Source organism: Lactuca serriola, chromosome 6, assembly GCF_051521515.1.
Source record: "Lactuca serriola cultivar US96UC23 chromosome 6, Lser_US96UC23_V15, whole genome shotgun sequence".
NCBI lineage: Eukaryota > Viridiplantae > Streptophyta > Magnoliopsida > Asterales > Asteraceae > Lactuca > Lactuca serriola.
The window spans coordinates 400,537-422,774 of NC_136413.1; the positions used below are offsets into that span (position 1 = coordinate 400,537).

The window sequence follows — 22,238 nt, forward strand, 5'->3', positions numbered from 1 at the left end:
TTAGGGTTGATATGTGATAAAAATCCAGTCTTGGTTGTCAAACGTTGTTCATACATGAGATATGGACCTTTAAAGGTTGGAAATGGAGTGGGTTGGGTGTTGGTGACTTCCACAGCCATGCAAAGTCTTAAAGTCACCAACTTTATGGATTAAGTCATATTCGAGAAGTCAGATCTGGAATTTAGACGCAAGTCTTAACTGATTAAGACCTAAAAATCAAAGAAGACTGAAACTGGGAGTTACGTCGGGCATAATCCCAATATGCGGGGCGTAGGGGTCGCGTTCCCCCGTTTCTGTGAGGTTGTCGGGTACGCCCAACATACATGTTTGGTACGCACATCGTAACCCGGAGAGGGTTGACTTTTGTTGACTTTTAGGGTTTGGTCAATATTTGGGTCGTTGAGCCATGAGAGGGGTATAATGGTCTTTTACCCTTCTGAGAGTGCTAAGAGAGAGTTTAGTCTAGCCTTTGAGAGTGGTATTGATTAGGGTGTTTATTCCATGTGATTAGGCGGAGGCTAGACCAGATTTTACCGAGTCAGAGATTTACCAAGACACCCGAGGTGAGTCTTCTCACTATACTTTGCCTTGAGTGGTAATTAGAGCCATGTGATGGAGTTATTATATGCTATCTATGTGATGTGTTGCACTGCATTATTTCTATGTGATTTATGTTGTGTGTATATCAGAGTTAGGACCGGAAGGTCCACAGAGCTAGGGCCAGAGGGTCCACAGAGTTAGGGCCTAAGGGCCCACAGAGTTATAGCCTCGAGTGGCTAATATGTGTTATATGTGGTATTTTGGGGAACTCACTAAGCATTTATGCTTACAATGTTTTGTGTTATGTGTTCTAGGTACTAGTGACGATCGCGGGAAGGCGCCGACATGATTCGTACACACAAGCGGAGTTTTATATGTTCTTTTGATATTAGGATATGTTTTATGAATTGAGATGTGATACATTGAGATTCTTATAATAATTATGAATGGAAATGTGTTTTGGAAATGTGAAAATTTGTTTACATTTTTACGGTGTTACATTAACTTTTTTTAATATTAACCCATGTAATACATGGGTTTCACAAGTAGTTAGAAAATAATAGAAACAATATATATGATGTGGCATTATAGGCTGCATCAGCTGAAGATGTGTCCATATCGTTCAAACTCAACTCCTCATTCTGTTCCCAACTCCTCTCATATTCCTCAACTGCATAACATTAAACACCAACAAAAAGGTAAATTACATGAGAAAACAAGATAAAAAAGATTGAATTTTTACACAGGATAATGACTTAAAAGGGTGATATATTTTTCAATTTGTACACATTTGGTTACTGAGTTTTTTTCGTCCACATTTACCCCTTTACTTGTTAAACTGTAAACATTTTGTCCTTATGACCGGTAAGCCGGTAAAAATGACTTAATAGGGTAATATATTTCTCACTGTATACACATTTATTCCTTAATATTTTTGTACACATTTAGTCCTTAATATTTTTTTTGTTGCAAAATAAGCCATTTTTGTTTTTGTACTCATTTAGTAATTATGAATGATTTATTTAGGTTTTTCTCACGACATTTTATGTAAGACAATCATTAATGAGGTGTTTAGGGCTTTTGATGCTTTTGTTCATCGTGATCTCGACTACTTGGTTGCTTAGGTCATGCGTTCTGAACGTCATAACTTCTTCCTACTATCTCAGATTTTAACAATCTTTATATCCATGTGTACATATTTTAGTCTACTACAACTTTCGTTTACATTACTTCCATTAAAAAGTAATATATATTTACTTGTGATCTTTATATCCATACGTTTTTTATGAATGCATGTATGAATGCTTTTTTATAAAATCGTAAGTAAAAATATATTATATTTTTAAGGGAGTAATCTTAACGAAAGTCGTAGTAGACTTAAAAAAAGAACACATGGATATAAAGAGCATTAAAATCTGATATCGTATGAAAAAGTTACGACGTTCAGAGCACAAGACCTAAGCCAAACCACAAGACCTACGCAATCAAGCAGTCAAGATTGCAATGTGCATAAGCATCAACAACTCCAAATACCGCATCAATGATTGTCCCACGTAAGATGACATGAGAAAAACTTAAAGAAATCATTCATAAGTATTGAATGAGTATAAAAAACAAAAATGACTGAAAAAAAATATTAAGGACTAAATGTATACAAAAATATTAAGGACTAAATGTGTACAAAATGAGAAATATATTACCCTATTAATTCATTTTCCCGGCTAACCTAGACTAACCGGTCATAAGGACTGAATGTGTACAGTTTAACAAGTTAAAGGGGTAAATGTGGACGAAAAAAAACTCAGTGACCAAATGTGTACAAATTGAAAAATATATTACCCTTTTAAGTCATTATCCCATTTTTACACTCACAAGGATATATGAATGGAAAATTAATAAAATATAACACCCCTTTTTCGTATATCAATAAAATTCAATAAAATGAATCGTCCGTAAATCGTAAAAATGAGTGGGCCAATACACACGCGCACACACACACACACACACACACACACACACACACACACACATATATATATATATATATATATATTACACATCGTCCTGATTCCGAAAATATAAATTTCGTAGAAATTCGCCTCTGTATAAATTATATATGATTTTTATAAGATATAAAAGCCAGTAGCGAATCCAAAAAATGTCCTATAAAAGGGTAGCAACCCTTATTGTTTCCCTCACACCCTCCAACTCTCTCTCTCTCTCTCTCTCTTGAAATTATGAGCTATAGTTACGAAATCTCCATAGTCTTTAGGATAGTTTGGTGGAGCTTTGTGGCCCTGGAGAGCCCGATAACTAGTAGATATCAGACTAGAGTTCTGCCAGTGAAATTTCCGGACTTTGTTTAGAAAATATTTGTAAGTTAAGCTACAATCTTTTCCTTTTAGTGTAACTTATAATTACTTTCATAACAGCTATTATGAACCTATAAATAAGAATTATCAGTAATTCCATGTTATAATAATGATTTATCTACTTATAGGAGAGATGTCTAGAATGGTCACATTGGCTTGATTGTTGGATTTCCAAAAAACTATATGCTGAAATGATCCTGCCTCCCAACTGTCCTGCCTGGTTGATCCTTACTTGATAAATCTATCGGTATTCATTGGGATTAGTGATAGGTCTAACATATGTTACCAGATCGTCGTAGAAACTAATAAGTTATAGTATTATAGGTTAGTACTCGTTAGGCGTATTACACGTCTTTTAGATCATCAATTAGATCGCCCATATCTTGTCATTCGTCTAAGTAACTATCCAAGTGAGTTTATCTCACTATATTATGTATTCCAGTATATATCCATGTGGGTTAGGATATAGGAACTGGCACTATAGAGCACATAGTATAGTTTTCTATGTGCCTATAGAGCTGAATATGTAGTATCTATGTGTGTGATTGCTAATATGCTTGTAAGTTATTATAAATTATTTAGGGGATGATGGAAGAATGAAAAAGAGGTCGGAATCTATAGGCCCACGTGTTAACGAAATGACATGTAGGTCGTAAGTACACTTTGATACATGTTAACAAAATAACATATAGGTTGTAAGTACATGTAAACTCATGTTAAAGAAAAAATGGCATGTAGGCCACAAGTCTAAAATACATATATATTATTTGTATGCATGTATGTGTATTGTGGTATATAGTATATCGGGTGAACTCACTAAGCCTTACGCTTACCCAATTGTTATAAATGTTTTTCAGACACTTCATTGGTTCATGAGAAGGGGAAGGTTCGACTGTATTCATGCGCATTCACAATCATGTTTTCCACATTATACTTTGATGTAATTAAATATTTAATAAATAAAAATGAAAAATACAGTTTGAAAAATCAAGATGTTACAAGTTGGTATCAGAAACATGGTTTGAGTGAACCAGATGAACAATCATGTAAATCCAGACTCAAACTAAGGATCTGAGTAATAACAAATCTTTTTATAAAAATAATAATTCAAAAAGGAAAGAATGTGATGCGTACAGTAAAAAAAAGCTCAGAAACGAAAGTGGTGCCAAAAATATTCACATTTGTTATGTTTGTTGACATATGAAATTGTAACATCCTAAATTTTCAAGGAATTTTCTTTTTTTATTCAAAATATGAGTCTTACAAAACATTATTTCATTTTAATTATGAAGAGTGTCATAGCGGAAGTCTATAAAACTTTATTGATGCCTAGATGCGGATATTGTCATGCATGAGCCTTTCCACTGTCAGATGAACAGCCTGCAAAGCAATTATTCAACAACTGTAAGCCAAAGCTTAGTGAATTCCCTCAAAAATATTCCACAACACAACACATATAGCTGGTTGGATCATTTGGCATTTAGCGTATAGCTGGTCCGCCGTATATAGCCTTAAGCATGTAACTGTTCTGCTCTCTTATGGCCTTTAGCATAAAGCAAGTCCGCCCGAGTCTATTGGCCTTCAGTCGAGGGATGATCCGCTCTCAACTCCATATAACATACATATAACATCATTCCATACATCAGGAAACAAACTATCCTAGTCTAATTTCATAAGGATATACTACAAGCCAACTATATCCTAACATACAATGGACACATACCGGAGTATATAATATAGTGAGGAGAACTCACCTGGACAGTCACTTCGGGGACTAAAAGCTAACCAGACGATCCTACTAACGACACTGAGTCTATTAAGTATTAACCTATAATACTATAGATTATTAGATTCTAACGGAATCTGGTAAAGAATGCTAGATTTATCACTAATCCCAATGAGTATTGATAGATCTATCAGATAGGATCAGCTAGGCAGGACAGTTGGGAGGGAAGATCATTTTGACATATAGTCTTTCTGAAATCCAACAACCAAGCGAACGTGACCATTCTAGACACCTCTACCATAAGTAGATTAGCCAATATTTTGACTTGGAATTATTGATAAATCTTATTTATAGGTCCATAACAATGACGTATGACTATAAATATAAGTTATACTTAAAACAGGAGAGTGTAGTTTAACTTATAGAGATTTTAAGTGTAAACCAGAAGACTAAGCAGACAGAATCCCGACCCATAAAATCCTTTTGGTCGGCCTCTCAAATATTCCAGAGCCTCGCTAAACTATCATAAAACTAGGGCCTTAAAGGACTAAAGTAATTGCAAAGTGAATGGAGTCAAAATGCGTGAGGAATGAAGGAAATTTGGAGGGACTAGTTATAGGACAAGTGCATGTTGTGCAACATGGGGGCGCACCGCGCATAGGTGGCATAGCTCCACCGACCTACTGACATGTGGCATGATCTGGGTGGGGTTGCGTAGCTGGATTCGTGCAAGCCATGCTTGCTGTGCTACGCATGACAATTTTCAGAACTTGGAAATTGCGTATTTCCTTCATACGAGCTCCATTTTTGACATTTTTTTATATCCACAGAAAGCGCTTGACAAGATCTATAACTTCAATTTAGAGTCGGTCGGCTAATTTTGACTTCATTTTAGTTCCATGGGCTTAGCCTACTAAAGTCCGTATAAAATGCATATCTCTCACATCCGATGTCCGTTTTCAATGGTTTTTTTGTTGTAATCCTAATAACGAGACCTTCAATTATCATTTAGATTGTTTTGGCCAACAATCAACCGATCTAAAATTCGATCTCTGTGTGCACACTGCTACACCGAAATCTTAGATAAATCATAACTTCCTCTATTGAAGTAAGATTTGGACATTCTACATACGCACGAGTTCGATTTTACGAATACTACAACTTTTGTTAAGACTATTATAGCTAATGTGTTATCCAACTGAATTTCAAATTTCTATAAATTGTGAATATTTACAAAGATAATAAAATAGGGTGTTATAACTCTCCCCCACTTATAAGGATTTCATCCCTGAAATCTAACTAAATAACTCTGGGTAGTTGCTTCTCATCTCTACTTCTGACTCCCGTTCTTTCCGATCCTTTTCGATGCTGCCACTGGACCTTCGCTAAGTTGATCACTTTGTTACGGAGGGTCTTGGTTTTCCTATCCAAGATAGCCACCGTCTTCTCCACGTAGTTCAAACGCTCAAATACATGAATGTCTTCCAAAGGTACAATTGCGGATTCATCCGAGATGCACTTTCTTAATTGGGAGACATGGAAGGTGTTGTGGTTCTTACCGAGCTCTTTTGGCAGATCCAAATGATAGGCAACCATGCCCACTCAAGCAATGACTCAAAAGGGTCCGATATACCTAGGGCCTATGTTGCCCCTATTTCGGAACCTAATAACACCATTCCATCGTGAAACCTTAACTAACACTAGGTCTCCTACTAGGAACTCAGGATCCGATCTTCGTCAATCTACATAACTCTTCTACTGATCTGGACAATCTTCAACCTTCGCGTAGTTGTTGGATGAGTTTGTTGGTTTTGATCATAACATCAGTGCTCCCCAAGACTCGCTGGCTGATTTCTCCCCATCGTATGGGTGTTTGACACTTCCTTCCTTAAAGCAATTCAAAGGGAGGTCTACCAATACTGGAATGGTAGCTGTTGTTGTACGAGAATTCGGCTAGCGGCAGATACGTATCCCAACTCCTATCGAAATCAAGCACACATTGATGGGTTATGATCATAACTACATCCTATGTGATCATGCAACCCTAATTGCTTTGGATCTAAGTTTTTTACTAGTTGAACATACAAATTAAATACCAAAGTAAAACCCTAGATCTAGCATATATAAATTGAAATCTACATATAACTAGGGTTTAGAAGTTTACCTCACTTGTTATGTAGCAATAACAAGAACACCTTGAAGATCCTTGACTCTTGAAAGCTTAATGCCACAAATGTTGCACCTCTAATGGTTCATAAACACCAATAGCAAGAGGATGAGAGGAGAGAGGAGGGGATACTTAGAAAAATCGGCTCCACTAGGGTTTTAAGGCATAGAGCCATTGTGAGGCGTCTATTTGTGTCAGGGGCCCTGAATATGTAACTGCTCAAGATATCATCTTACCGCCTTATGTAGAAATCCTCAGATATCATCTTACCGCCTTATGTAGAAATCCTCGATAAGGGTTACATCCCTTTTATACATGAGGTGGATTAGTCGTAGAGCTAGGATTTGCAGGTGGAAACCCTAATTCCCTACTTAAGGCCTAAGCAGCCCATGGACTCCTCATTAGAAGGGCTTATAATTTTCGTCCACTCCTATCCAAGGAGTCCAAGAGCCTAGTTTCACAACTATCAATGATTTGTAAAACAAACCCTATACTTTTAATTAATTCCTTTAATCCCAAAAATTAATTTCTGATTAAATATTAATTAAATAACATGATTTTCAATTAGTATATTATTTTCATAATACATTAATAAATCAATTTATTATTACAAATAATAAATTCAACCTCCCTCTCCAAAAGTCATTGTGTCAAGTTGCTAGGGTGAAGGCAACCCAAAATGACCATGCTACTTTAAAATCAAGTACATACCAATTATAGTTATGGACTTAGACACTTAATCCAACACATATCTCCTCAAAATGTACTCAAGAGTCTGAATAGTCCTTTCACTCTGCCCATCGGTCTGAGGGTGATAAGCTATGCTGATATGCAATAAGGTGCCTAGCTCATCATGGAACCTCTTCCAAAACCAAGAAGTGAAACAGACATCTCTATGAGAAACTATCGAGACTGGTACTCCGTGCCTAGAGACTACTTCCTTAACGTACACCTCTGCAAGCTTCTCTGCTAAGGAGCTTTCTTGGATGGGTATGAAGTGGGCACTCTTGTTTAATCTATCCACTATCACCCAGATAGTGCTTACTCTAAGAGGAGTCTTTGGCAACTTGGTGATGAAGTCCATCGTTATCTGTTCCCATATCCACATCGCGATATCCAGAGGTTACATCTTCCTATGAGTCATTTGGTGTTCGACCTTGACCTTCCGACCAGTCAAACACCTTTTGACGTACCAAGCTACAGCTCTCTTCATACATGTCCACCAGTAACTGTGCCTAAGGTCCATGTTCATCTTTGTAGCTCCCGGTTGGATTGATAACCTAGACTTGTGCGCTTCATCCATCAAGATTTTTCGAATCCCTCCTGAGTATGGAACCCAAATTCTTCCATGTAGAATCATTAATCCATGACTATATATTTCGAAAGCTGGGATTTACCCTACAATCCTCTCGCTCTTCCAATTCTCTTCCTTGAATGCTTCGCTCTAAGCTTGCTTGATCATCTCTAACACTGGAGTGATCTCTATCATCCTTAAACAGACACTCTTCGTTGCTATACTGGTTGTCTTTCGACTTAATGCATCAGCTACTATGTTGGCCTTACCTGGGTGGTAAAGGATTTCACAGTCGTAGTCCTTCACTACATCCAACCATCGACGTTGTCTCATTTTTAGGTTGGGTTAATCCATTAGATATCTCAGGCTCTTATGGTCAGTGTATATGGTACACTAAAATCTGTATAGGTAATGCCTCCAAATCTTGAGGACAAAAACCGCGACTCCTAATTCTAAATCGTGTGTTGGGTAATTAGCCTCGTGAGGCTTCAAATATCTCGAGGCATATGTGATTACTCGACCTCGTTGCATTAGGACTTCTCCAATGCCCATGATTGACGCATCGCAGTAAACTACCATGTCGTCAATACCTTCAGGAAAGGCTAGCAATGGAGTTTCACATAAATTTTACCCTAGCGTTTCAAACGCTATTTGCTGCTCAGGACCCCAACGAAAAGCAACTCCATTCTCCGTTAAACGATTCATCGACATCACAATATTGGAGAAGTCTTCAATGAATCTTTTGCAGTACCCAGCTAATCCCATAAAATTTTGAATTTCTGAAGGAGTAGTCGGGACTGGCCATTGCACTATTGCCTCTATCTTGGTTGGGTCTACTAAAACACTATCCTAGTTGACAAGATGCCCAAGGAACTGGACCTCTCGTAACCAAAACTGATATTTTGAGAATTTTGCATAAAACTTCTCCTTCCTTAGAACCTCGAGTACCTGTATTAGGTGCTCTTTATTTTGTTCTTTAGTCTTTGAATAGACCAAGATATCGTTGATAAACACGATCACCAATCTATCCAACATAGGTCTACATAATCGCCTCATTAAGTCTATGAATGTGGTGGGTGCATTCATTAGCCCGTAAGGCATCACTATGAACTCATAATGATCATACCGAGTTCTGAAAGCGGTCTTCGGTATATCTGCCTCCCTTACACGTATCTGGTGGTATCCTGACCATAGGTCAATCATGGAAAACCACGATGCTCCTTGGAGTTGATCGAAAAGGTCATCTATCCTAGGTAAGGGATAACGACTCTTCACCCGTTAGTTTGTTAAGCCCTCTATAGTATATGCACATCCTTTGCAATTCGTCCTTCTTCTTAACAAACAGAAATGACGCTCCCCATGGAGAAATACTTGGCTGAATGAACCCCTTGTACATCAGCTCTTGTAGCTGATTAGAAAACTCATGCATCTCTGGGGGTGCAAGATGATAAGGTGCATTGATCACAGGTGCCGCACCTGGAACTAATACGATCATAAATTCTGCTGGACGCTCTGATGACACACCGGGTAAGTCTTCAGGAGAGACTTCTGGGAAATCGCAAACTATAGGTACTTCAGAAATAACTTCCTTTTTCTCCTCCCGAGTGTCGATCACATAGGCCAAGTACCCTTCACAAGCGTGTTGTAGGTATCTCTTGGACCTTGCGATGGAATACAATGTCGAATTGCTCCTCAATCCCTCGCCTTGGATGGTTAGTTCTCCCCCATTTGGGGTCTGAACCCTTACCGTTTTTTGCCTACAGTCGATCAGGCTTCGAACTATTCCAGCCAGTCCATTCCTACTATTATGCTCATCTCTCACATAATGATGGGGATAATATTTATTGGGAAACTAACGTTGCCGATGTCTAAGGTACAACTACGTTATACTTTTGATGTGCTAATCGCTCGATCGTCAGCTATTTCTAATTTTAAGGGATTATCTAAATTTCCTATGGTAATGCTAAAGCCTTTACTAAACTTAAGTGACACGAAGGAATGACTTGCTCCTGAATCAAATAATACTAAGTCAGGCATATAGTTTACTAAAAACGTACCGACTACTACTTCGGGTTCTTCCTTTGCTTCTTCTACCATGATCTATAAGGCTCACCCCTTAGTCATGGGGGATTCATCTCTCCCTTGACGTCCACCAACGATCTTCAGGGTTGTAGGTGCTGGAGCCTGCATTGTTTGTGTCTGCTTCAGGAGAGGACATTCAGCCTTGAAGTGTCTGAGCTGGTTACATTTGGAACGGACACGAATGTTCTATATGCAGTCCCTGGCATAGTGCCCCTCCTTGCCACACTTGTGGCATCCTAGTCCTGCTCTACAAGGACTATCATGAAACTTCCCACATTTTCTTAAAGCGCGTCCCCTCAAACTAGTAGATTTGTTCTTCTTGGCTGCCGGTTGTGATGGAGTCGGAGTTTGACTTTTCTCTCTCAACTGAGTTTCTAACTCAATCTCTCTCCTCCTAGAATGATCTTGCATTTCTACTAAGGTCTCGTAGCGATTGCTTGCTACAAATTCTCTAATATCAGCCCTGTGCATACTCAGGTACCTAGACATCTTTACTTGCTCCGAGGATTCATACTCGAGGTAGAACAAGAGTGGTCCTTGTGGACTAGAGATGCAGAAGAAGAAGTCATTCCTACCTGCATGTAAGCCATGAGTATTGGCCCTTCATATGTTTAATAATTATAAAATATTTAAGAAAAAAGAAAGAGAACGAAAAATAAGTATATTAACGGTATAATACTCTTTTCAATTTTTCCGAGGAACCAAAAACGCAACGAAACCTGCTTAAAAGGACTACGGAAAAAAAGTCGAGGTTTTGACTAAACCCCAAAAAAAATGCATACCACATGGACCATTTTTGTATTTCTGTCTATTTTTAGTTAAAAAAAAAAAAAGAAATAGGAGGCAAATGAACTATAGAAACACTTTTTTTAACAAATTACTGAAATCGTCCTTTTGGTTTGTCAAAGTTATTCAAAAATTGTTAAAAATCCCATGAAAATCACTCCAATTTCCATGAAGGATGTCCCTTAAGAATCGAAAGATTTCCCTTTTGGTGAATTTGAACTTAGTGATGATGTTGAATTCTGTTTATAGATGGGAGAACTCAATAAACTGGTTGAAGAAGGGAAGATCAAATACATTGGTCTATCAGAGGCTAGACTTGCAACCATCAGAAGAACACACGTTATTCACCCAATAATAGTTGTAAACTGGAGTGGTCCTTGTGGACTAGAGATGCAGAAGGAGAAGAATAAGAAGAAAAAGTCATTCCTCCATGCAGGTAAGCCATGAGTATGGCGTTTGTATATTTAATAATTGAAAAATATTTAAGAAAAAGAAAGAAAAATGAAAAATAAATATACTAATGGTATAATAGTCTTTTTGCAATTTTTCTGAGGAAGCAGAAACGCAACGATACTATCTCAAAAGAACCATGAAACCAAAAAAGTCGAGGTTTGCACTAAACCACACAAACAATGCATACCACATGGATCATTTTTGTAGTTTTTCTATTTTTAGTTAAAAAAAGAAGGAATAGGAGGCGAATGAACTACAAAAACACTTTTTTTGAACAAATTACTGAAATCGTTCCTATTGTTTGTAAAATTTATTAAAAAATTATTAAAAATCCCATGAAAATTGCTCCAATTTCCATGAAAGATGTCCCTTAAGAATCAAAAGATTTCCCTTTTGGTAAATTTGTACTTAGTGATGATGTTTCTTCTTATAGATTGGAGAACTCAATAAATTGGTTGAAGAAGAAAAATATAAAACACATTGATCTATCGAACCATCAGAAGAGCAAATACTATTCATCCAATAACATTTGTACAACTGGAGTGGTCCTTGTAGACTAGAGATGCAGAAGAAGTCATTCCTAACTGCAGGTAAGCCATGAGTATGAGCCCTTTGTATATTTAATATTTATGAAAAAGAACGAACAATGAAAAATAAATAAACTAAGGGTATAGTAGTCTTTTCAGTTTTTTCGAGGAACCAAAAACATAATGAAACCAGTTAAAAAGGACCATGAAACCAAAAAATTTGAGGTTTGGACTAAGCCCTAGAAAAAATACATACCACAGGGACCATTTTTATAGTTTTGTCTATTTTTAATTAAAAAACAGAATAGGAGCCGAATGAACTATAGAAATAGTTTTTTTTTTTTAAATTACTAAATTCGTCCTTGTGGTTTGCCAAAGTTGTATGTTTGGTCCATAACATTTATTTTGCATTCGGACCGACCTCATAGTATGATTTTGTTACGTATTTGGTCGCTGCTAAACATAGAAAGACTATTTTACCATTTATATTTTAATCTTTAGTTTTTTAATTATCACTTATTAATTAAGCAAAATCAATTAGACATGTGGACTCACTCATACTCTCACCTGCACCACAACCACAATCGGTCACCAATAACCACCATTCACCTGTTCCTGCACCACAACCATGCACCATGACCATCACCTATTCCGGCACCACCACGGGCCACATCTCTGACAATTATCAACAACCACCATTTCCGGCCACTTGTAAGTGCCCCACCCTACCGGAAAAAAAAATGATGCGTAACATCAAATCCAGGAAAAACACAAAACGAGTCGAAGCCAAAATCTAGAAAAACATCAAAATGCTCAAATCCATAAACAAGAACACAAAATATAGAATCTGGTGAGGGTAAAATCCTCAAAACGAACCCAAAATAATTCCTATAATTCTCAAATCCAAACATGAAAAAACAAAAAAAGAACCAGAAATCACTAAAAAGAACTTGAAATCTTTGAATTAATAGGTTGAAATCCTCAAAATAAACTTAAAATTAGTCCTGAATTTCCTAAATACGAACCAAAAAAAACAAAAGACGAATCAGATTTCCCAAATCGAACATGAAATTGTTCTTGAACTTGAACTTCTAAGGTGAAATCCCTAAAACGAACCTGAAAAAGAACAAAAAAAGCATAATCCGGTGAGATTGTAGTCGTCGACCGTGGCCGAGAGAGGGTGGTCGTTGGATGTGAAGCAGCAGTTTGATGCTCACTGATGTGAGTTGAGAGAAGATAGTCGATGTAGGGTTTAAAGAAGGAAGCCGGAGTATGTAAGGGTTGGTTTCTTGCAACTGTGAAGATGGCGATGATGGTTGTATGGAGAAGACGATGGCTGCAATGATGGTGTTCTTATTGTGGTGTTTGTATGTGATTTTGATGAGATGTGGTGGAGATGACGAGACGTGGAAAAATGGTAGTGTGGACAAAAAAATGGTAGAGGTGATAGAGTTTCATGGTTGTAATGATGGGTTTAGGGATGTTTGAGATTTCGACGACAATGGGTTGGCTTTCAGTTTCTGGAAAGAACAGCTTGCATCTACAAGTGACGACTTTAGGTGTTCTATGGGATGCTGTAGCAACTAACAAGGGATGATGGAACTTGTGGTGTAGGTTCGAATGAGACAGGCCCACGTGTTTTATAAGTTATAGATAAATTTAAAATAAATAAAGTAATTGAAAATTTAATATAAATGATATTATGGTCATTTCCTATTAAGCAAGGACTTACAACATAACAAAATAAAAACTCGAGGACGGTCTGAGTGCAAAATAAATATTACGTACAAAACACACAACTTTGACAAATGTATAGGAACGATTTCAATAATTTGTTCTTTTTATAGAATTACATTCCGGTCCAGTATGTTCCATCTTCATAATCTCAGTACGTTCCACCTTCATAATCTCATAAATGGTCCTCAAACTATATTGTATTTTTCACATTTGGTCCAAGATATGTTGGTCACTTTTGAAAAATTAACTGCTCAAAATTTCAAATATAATGTTTGAAGGGTAAAAAATGCAACAAAATGAAAACATAAGAACCAACCACGTAAGAAATAAAACAACAGAACTCGATGCCCCGCATACTATCCGATAGTTGTACTGAATCGGTATGTTTTGGCAAACCACATGGACCACCTACGCAATTTTGTCTATTTTTTTTATAGTTTTAAAAATATAAACTGAAAAATATTTAGAATAACACATTGTTTATATGTCTTATAATTTTAAAAATAATTAAACTTGATTATAAATTATAATCCTTATTTAATAAAAAGTTGGATGAAAAACTAAAAACTAATAATGAAATAATACAAATTTAATTTTAAATTAGTTGAGTTGTATAAATAAAACATAAATAACACAATAAAAGATTGAGTTTAATTGTTTGTAAAATTGTATTGGTTTTAATATGAATTGAATGGATATGAGAAAATAATGACATGTGGAGTAAAATCCACCTATCGAAACAATTTCTGATTTCACTCCCACTCATCTTTTAGATCGGATCAGCTTCCTCGTTCTCCTTCCAACCAGCGGTAATGAAATTAAACGAATGTATTATTATTCATAAGCAATCCTGAAATGGCATACAACTTTAACACCGATAGAAGCAAAGAAAGGTTGCTATCTCGCAAGACCTTGTTTGAAGAGTCTGATCATAATAAGGATGGTGATGATGATGCGTCCATCCTGGATAGAATCACGAAATCATGGGAAGATCTTCAGGAGTTCCTTGTCAAGGTTTACGAAATGGGTCGGTCTGACCCCAGACAGATCATCTTCGCTGCAAAGTCCGGCTTCGCACTTGCTTTTGTTTCTGTGCTCATTTTTTTTAAAGAACCCCTTGATTACATCAGCCAATATTGCATTTGGGCAATTCTAACTGTCATTGTCGTATTTGAATTTAGCATCGGTAAAAAAGTTTAAATATAAATTTATCACCTAGCTAGCTATATAGCTCGCATCAAGATCATCATCATCACATGTTTATATTATTTTGTGATTTTACGTAGGGGCGACCCTTAGCAAAGGATTTAATCGTACTTTGGGGACATTTTCAGCGGCAGTGCTTGCATTGGGGTTTGCTCAAGTATCTGTGTGGGCTGGGGAATGGCATGAAATTGTGGTCATCATCAGCATCTTCATAGCAGGTCAGCTTCACCAATTATATATATATATATATATATATATATATATATATATATATATATATTTTGTGTGTGTGCTAGATTTATATATAAATATATTTTTTTGTTTTTGTGTTTATCTAGGTTCTGTGTCAACCTATATCAAACTCTATCCATCAATGAAGCCCTACGAATATGGTTTCAGGGTATTCATGTTGACATTTTCAATAGTACTGGTGTCGGGGACTTCCCACTTCTTTAAAACAGCCGTTTCTAGATTGTTATTGGTTATAGTCGGAGCAGGCATATGTTTTATAGTTAACATATGTATTTATCCAGTCTGGTCCGGAGAAGAGCTACATAAATTGGTGGTGAAGAATTTTAGGGGTGTTGCTACTTCCTTGGAAGGTAACAAGTGCATGTATTAATTCATATACTAATATTATTAACAAGCAATATATTGCCGATATGGATATTGAACTAGGTATCCTTTTTTTATTATGGAATACAACAGAATGTGTTAGAAGTTACCTGCAAAATGTGGAATATGATAGGATACCTTCGAAAATTCTCGTATACCAGGCGACTGATGACCCTCTTTATACGGGATATAGAGCAGCAGTACAATCTACAAGTCAAGAAGATGCTCTGGTATTACTTTTTTTTCTTTCTAAATTTAGCCTTTTCGATTGGTTATGTATAATTTTATATATACATATATAGTTAGGCATCCAACAAGATTATATATATACATGCAGTTGGGCTTTGCAATTTGGGAACCGCCCCATGGGCGTTATAAAATGTTGAGATATCCATGGGGTCAATTTGTGAAAGTTGGCGGTGCATTAAGGCATTGTGCTTTTATGGTTATGGCAATGCATGGGTGTATACTTTCAGAAATACAGGTACGTATGTATACATTTGATTTGATTTAAGACTTAAGCAGCAACATCATCGATGGGATTTATGAGATTATGTTTTGATTTCTTTCTAGGCAGCAGCTGAACTGAGGATGATGTTCAGAAACGAGATTCAGAGGGTAGGGAGTGAAGGTGCCAAAGTACTGAGGGAGCTGGGAAACAAGTTGGAGAAGCTGGAACCATTAAGCCCAGATTTTGACCTACTTGAGAAGGTGCACGAGGCCGCAGAGGAGTTGCAAATGTTGATAGATGAAAAATCATACCATCTTGTGAGTGTAGCTGCTAGACAAAGACACAGAGAATTGGAAGATCTTGATCAAGAGGAAACCGAGGAAGAGACCTCCACTGAAGCCCAAAACGCCCCCCTTTTGAAACATTCTCATACCTTCAAAAATATCGACCGCCATATCACAAATATGTCCATGAATCTTCCTTCTTTTGCAAACTGGGGTTCCTGTGATGAAGAGGCACTCAAACAGCAGTTACAGTGGCCTTCACGCCTCTCGGTTCTTGGGGACACCGTTCTTAATGAACGTGAGGTTAGGACTTACGAGAGTGCAAGTGCTTTGTCTTTGGCCAATTTCACATCTTCCTTGATCGAGTTTGTTGCAAGGCTTCAGAATCTGCTCAACTCTTTTCAAGAGCTTAGCGATAAGGCAAGATTCTCAAATCCAAAAAACCCTCTTGATCAAAAGGAGGAAGGGGATGATGTGGGATTCTGGACACCATTTGGCAACTGTATGGGCTTCAACACTTGAATCAAACCACTCTTTTCTTTTTTGTAGTAATTATAGCTTCGTTTGAACTATTAGATTTAGGAATGGTCAATTTTGTATGCTCCGAAGCTTCTTCTGATAACTTTGAGTTCAAAAAGTATAATCATATTTTACACATTTATCCTAAAACAACCTGAAAAGGTTATTGAATATTGTGATGGATACAAGTTGAAGGTGCTTGTTGATCCAAATAGAGATCAATACAAGTTGAAGGAAAACAAAAAAAAAGATGCAAAATCTCTCTTATTTCTTCAATAAAATGGTTCATGACTACCTTTTCTCCGGTTAAGCCAAAACAGTAAAGGAGGCATGGCATTCTCTCAATACTGAGTTTAAAGTCTCCAAAAAGTTAATTGTTGTGAAACATTAGATTATCTATCTAAGAAAACATGAGCATGCAAAAGATATCTATCTAGAGAAAGTGCAATTGTAACCAAGATAAAATCATATAGAGAGGGAATAACCGACAAAATGGTTGTTTCAAAAACATTTCAGAAGTCTTATTTTTTAATTTTATCCGGGAGTTACTATAGTTGATGAAGACCATGATAGGTCTAACTATACTTTTGATTAACTAATATGTTCCTTGCAAGCTCATGAGGATCAATTGAATAGATCTCAATAACAAGACAAGGAAAAAGCTTTCCAAATTCAAGGTAAAAGGAGAAAAGTTCTAGTGGTAGATGACACAAAAAAATTAGCTTCATAGGTAGAGGCAAAGGTTGTCGTCGTTCTTCCGAGTAATGACCCAATAAAAAATTGCTCCATTTAATGCTTTTACAAAAACATGTCATATAGAAGAAAAATGACAAGAGAAACCAAGTGAATTTTGCAGAAAAGTATGAGTTATATTAAAAATAATTCTTCCATGAGGATGTTTGGTTTGTTGATAATGGGTGCTCAAATCACATGTCGAGTTTATATCAAATGTTTGAGGAAATTGATTAGTGGCACAAATCTAATGTTCGACTAGGCGATGAAAGATAGATCAATGTTAATGGTAAAGGTGCGATTTATCTTTAGAATAGCAAAGGTAAAAATAATCTTTTACATGACGTATTAAATGTGCCAAGTATACCCTAAAACTTAATAAAGTATGTGACGGCCTAAGTTTTCAACTAAATTTCTCATTTTCAAAATATGAGTAAACAATCTCAAAATTAAAATGTGAGTCAATTATTTACTAAGAGTAAGACTATAGAAATCGTTATTTAGTCGTGATCCTGAATAGACATTAGACATTAGACATTAGACATCAGACATTAGACAGACCTCTCTCAGGATTAAAACGTGGATTTCATGGGTTGCCAATGCAAGCATGATCAAGTCTGCATCCTAAACAACATTGTAGGGGTGAACATTTGGACCTATTGACCGGACCGGACCTTTTTTTAGACCCCGGGCCGGTTCTCGGTTCTAGGATTTCAGCAAAATTGGTCCGGTTTTTTTACCGGTCCGGTCCGGCCGGTTCCGGGTAAAAACCTGTTTTGGACAGGCTTATTTTTTTAAAAAAAAATGTATTTTGTATATTTCTTTAAACAAACATATCTCATTCGTTTTAACTCGGATTAACATGCGGTTTTTTTCCAACGTTTAATTTAGAGTTTATAGATAATTTTACACTATAATTTTGTTGTTTTTGGTATTATATTTGATGACTTACAATCCTTTAAAGATGAGATATCAAAGCTGAAATATTTAAGCTTTTCAACAAGAAATTTATACTTTTGTATTCTATGAAATTCTTTGAACAAACAGATATCATTCATTTTAAATAGGATTAACATGCGGTTTTTTCTAACATGTAATTTAGAGTATGTAGATGATTTTAAACTATAATTTTATTGTTTTTGGTATTATATTCGATGAGTTACAATGCTTCAAAGATGAGATATCAAAGCTGAAATATTTCAGAAATTTAGCAAGAAATTTAAAGTTTTGTATTATGTGAAATTCTTTAAACAAACATATCTCATTTATTTTAACTTGGATTGACATGCAGTTTTTTCCAACGAATTTAGAGTTTGTAGATTATTTTAGAATATAATTTTGTTGATTTTGGTGTTATATTTAATGAGTTATAATCCTTCAAAGATGAGATTTCAAAACTGAAATATTTCAGCTTTTCAACAAGAAATTTATACCTTTGTATTCTGTGAAAATTCTTTAAACTAATATATATCTCATTCATTTTAAGTCGGATTGACAAACGCTTTTTTTCAATGTATAATTTAGAGTTTCTAAATGATTTAAGACTATAATTTTGTTGTTTTTGGTGTTATATTTAATGAGTTACAATCCTTCAAACAAATGGTATAAAGTATAAATATTCAAAGTTTCACCGGTCCAAAGGGCACAATAAACAAACGCGTTGTGAGTTTAGCCATCGGAGAAAATGTTTCTTCATAATCAATCCCTTCAACCTATATGTAGCCTTTAGCCACCAAACGCGCTTTATATCGCTCGATAGTTCCATCTGAATTGTATTTAATTTTGTATACCCAGCGGCAACCAATAGGTTTGTGACCTGTAGGAAGTGGAACTAGAGACCAAGTGTTATTATCCTTTAATGCCTTCAATTCTCTAGCCAAGGCTTCTTGCCAATGATGATGATAGACAGCTTCATCATAAGATTGAGATTCTGTTTGTGCTATAATGTTGGCTAAAAATGTACAATAAGTAGGTGAAAAACGCAAAGATGATAGATGATTAGAAAGAGGATACCTGGTCCCTTTACGAGTACTTGTGCTAGAGGTTGAATAATTGGCTTGAGAAGGCATGAAGTATGTAGTGTGCCATGCAGGGGTATTTTTGTTACGACTGGAACGTCGTAGAGGAGGTCGTTCAGGAACGGAACGGAATGGGTAGTGTCAGGTCCATTTTGTTCAGTGTTGGCATTGGTTGTATCAAGACAACTTCCACTATAATCTATTGTATCTGATGGATTTGCAGCATCTAATGGATTTATAGTAGGTGAGTTGGAAGGCCTATTTCTGAAAAAAATAAATAAATAAATAAATAAATAAGGGGACGCACAACCCCTTGCCCTAAGCAAGCTCCGTCTATGCCTATAGTCTACATACCATCACAATTGCTCCTGATAAGGCCACCCAAAGATGGTATTCACGTCCTTCTCACTCATAACACACCTCCATCACACCACCATTCCGGTAATAATGAAATGTGGTCAATTTATCGACATCACTAATATTTAACTTGTACATTAATAAACTAAAAAAAAATATTCGTTAAAGCGGCGATGGCTTACACCCAACTTGATTTGTTTATTCACGTGGCAACGGTTAACGTGTGAGGCCCAGCAGTCCAAGATGAGGGGTAGCACTCATTGAGTGATCAGAAGGAAAATACAAAATAGTATTAGAGATAATAAAGATTAAGAGGGGTTTTGATCAAACTTCTTTTTTTTGGCATTAATACATTTCATAATGCAGTTAATCAGTCAAATATTAGACATACATCACAACTGTTAAACAATTATTTTTATATAAAGTATATTTTATCATCCGTTTTCAGTTTTTATTTTAGATATTCATCTTGAATAACTTTTTATGTCAAATATATATAGCTTTAAACATAATTGAAAGATTATATTCCAAGTTGTGATACTTCATTTTGTTATCATCGTATATGATAATAACATTGTTTGATATTTTTTTTAATCAACTAGGTAACAATCTATCAGGTACCTTTTATATGGAAGATCAATATTTAAATCTTGAGGGTTTCAACTAGAAGTTGACAGGGAAATGATTTAAGACAAAAACATAAAGTCATAATGGACAACCCGAAACCCATTTTTGAAGTTAATGATTTTTTGAGCTTGTTAGTATATTGTTTTGATCGCTTATTTAACTTTGTCCTCATTCTTAATTATTATTAATAAAAGAAAATGCAACTTTTTTTTTTATCTTGGTTGTTCGAAGAAAATGAATGGTTATCACAAATCAATATAATATAATCTGTGTGTTAAATTCGTTTCAAAAATATTTATAATGTTAATTTGTAAGCCACAAGTTTTAAATATATAACACTTTATGCATAATACATCAATGTTTATTATTTAGCATAGTAAAGTTCGAGTATGATCACAAACTACATTCTCTTTGTTCTAATTATTTGAAATTCTAGACAATATCTAACGATCAAACAGTTTTAGTAAAATATATGCAATATCAAGTATTACATGGCTTTAAACAAATAATAATAATAATAATAATAATAATAATAATAATAATAAAAAATTGAACTAGTTTATTAAGATATATAAATATAACTTATAAATAATCATATTTTATGATATATTTCATAAGTTCTTATTTCTCCAATAAATATTATTTCCATATATAATAAATTCTCAATTAGTCATGAGGCGAATTACCCGACGCATGACCTAGAGTTAGGGGCGGTTGTTTTTGCCCTCAAGATTTGGCGACACTACCTCTATGGGGTCCGTTGTACCATTTACACGGATCACAAGAGTTTAAGGTACTAGATGGACCAGCCAAATCTGAACATGAGACAACGACGGTGGTTAGACATGGTGAAGGATTACGATTGCGAGATCCTCTACCACCCGGGGAAGGCTAACGTTGTGGCCGATACACATAGCCGCACGACATTCGTGGCCCCGCTCAGAGACATCTGCCTGAGGATGACAATAGTGACTCCGATTTTGGAGCGGATTCAGGAGGCCCAACAGGAGGCTATGAAGGAGGAATGTCGGAAGAGTGAGCGTATCATGGGCCAGATTTCCTCCTTCGACTATGATAATCACGGGCTGTTGACACTCCATCGCAGAGTGTTGATTCTGTACGCGGGCGGTGTGTGCCAAATCCTGATGGAGAAGGTGCACAAGTCCAGATTTTCCATCCACCCCCGGGTGACGAAGATGTATAGAGATCTCTGTCCTGATTACTGGTGGTCCTGCATGAAGCAGGATGTAGTCTGGTACGTCGAGAGGTGCTTGAACTGTAGTAAGCTCAAGGATGAACACCAGAGACCTCACGGGAAGACGGAGTCGTTGGATATCCCTGTGTGGAAATAGGAGGATATTACTATGGATTTCATTTTGGGTCATCATAGATCGGTAGACCAAGAGTGCTCATTTCATTCCAATTCAGGAGAGCATTTCGACCGAGAAGTTGGCTGACATCTACATCAGAGAGGTAGTAGCTCGACACGGGGTGCTAGTTTCCGTGATTTCTGACTGAGATCTGCGGTTCACTTCTAGATTCTTGAAGAAATTTCATGATGAGTTGGGTACTCATTTGCACTTCAACATGACTTTTCACCCGCATACGGATGGTCAGAGTGAGCGGACCATCCAGACCTTGGAGGATATGCTACGAGCGTGCGTTCTAGACTTCGGTGGTAGCTGGGATACCTACCTTCCCTTGCAAATGTTTTCCTATAATAATATATACCACGCCAGCATCGA

At 36.3% G+C, this 22,238-nt stretch overlaps 1 protein-coding gene and 1 long non-coding RNA gene across 3 annotated transcripts; one reads left to right on the top strand and one right to left on the bottom strand.

Annotated features, from left to right (window-relative positions):
- Window positions 1-997: 997 nt before the first annotated feature.
- LOC145058452 (uncharacterized) lies at window positions 998-13,548 on the bottom strand. 2 transcript variants are annotated; one of them, XR_013686396.1, is made up of 3 exons: window positions 13,064-13,543; window positions 12,515-12,672; window positions 998-1,210 (listed from the first exon to the last, which is right to left on the bottom strand). It is a non-coding gene; the product is annotated as an uncharacterized LOC145058452 (long non-coding RNA). The 2 variants fall into 2 exon arrangements; XR_013686395.1 differs by having other exon boundaries at window positions 12,515-13,548.
- A 924-nt stretch (window positions 13,549-14,472) lies between these two features.
- Window positions 14,473-16,961, top strand: LOC145058174 (aluminum-activated malate transporter 4-like). The gene is made up of 6 exons (XM_079006085.1): window positions 14,473-14,870; window positions 14,971-15,108; window positions 15,229-15,492; window positions 15,599-15,735; window positions 15,843-15,989; window positions 16,079-16,961. The coding sequence occupies exons 1-6, from the start codon at window positions 14,540-14,542 to the stop codon at window positions 16,760-16,762; spliced, it is 1,701 nt and encodes a 566-aa protein (XP_078862211.1). The 5' UTR covers window positions 14,473-14,539; the 3' UTR covers window positions 16,763-16,961.
- The last annotated feature ends 5,277 nt before the right edge of the window (window positions 16,962-22,238 follow it).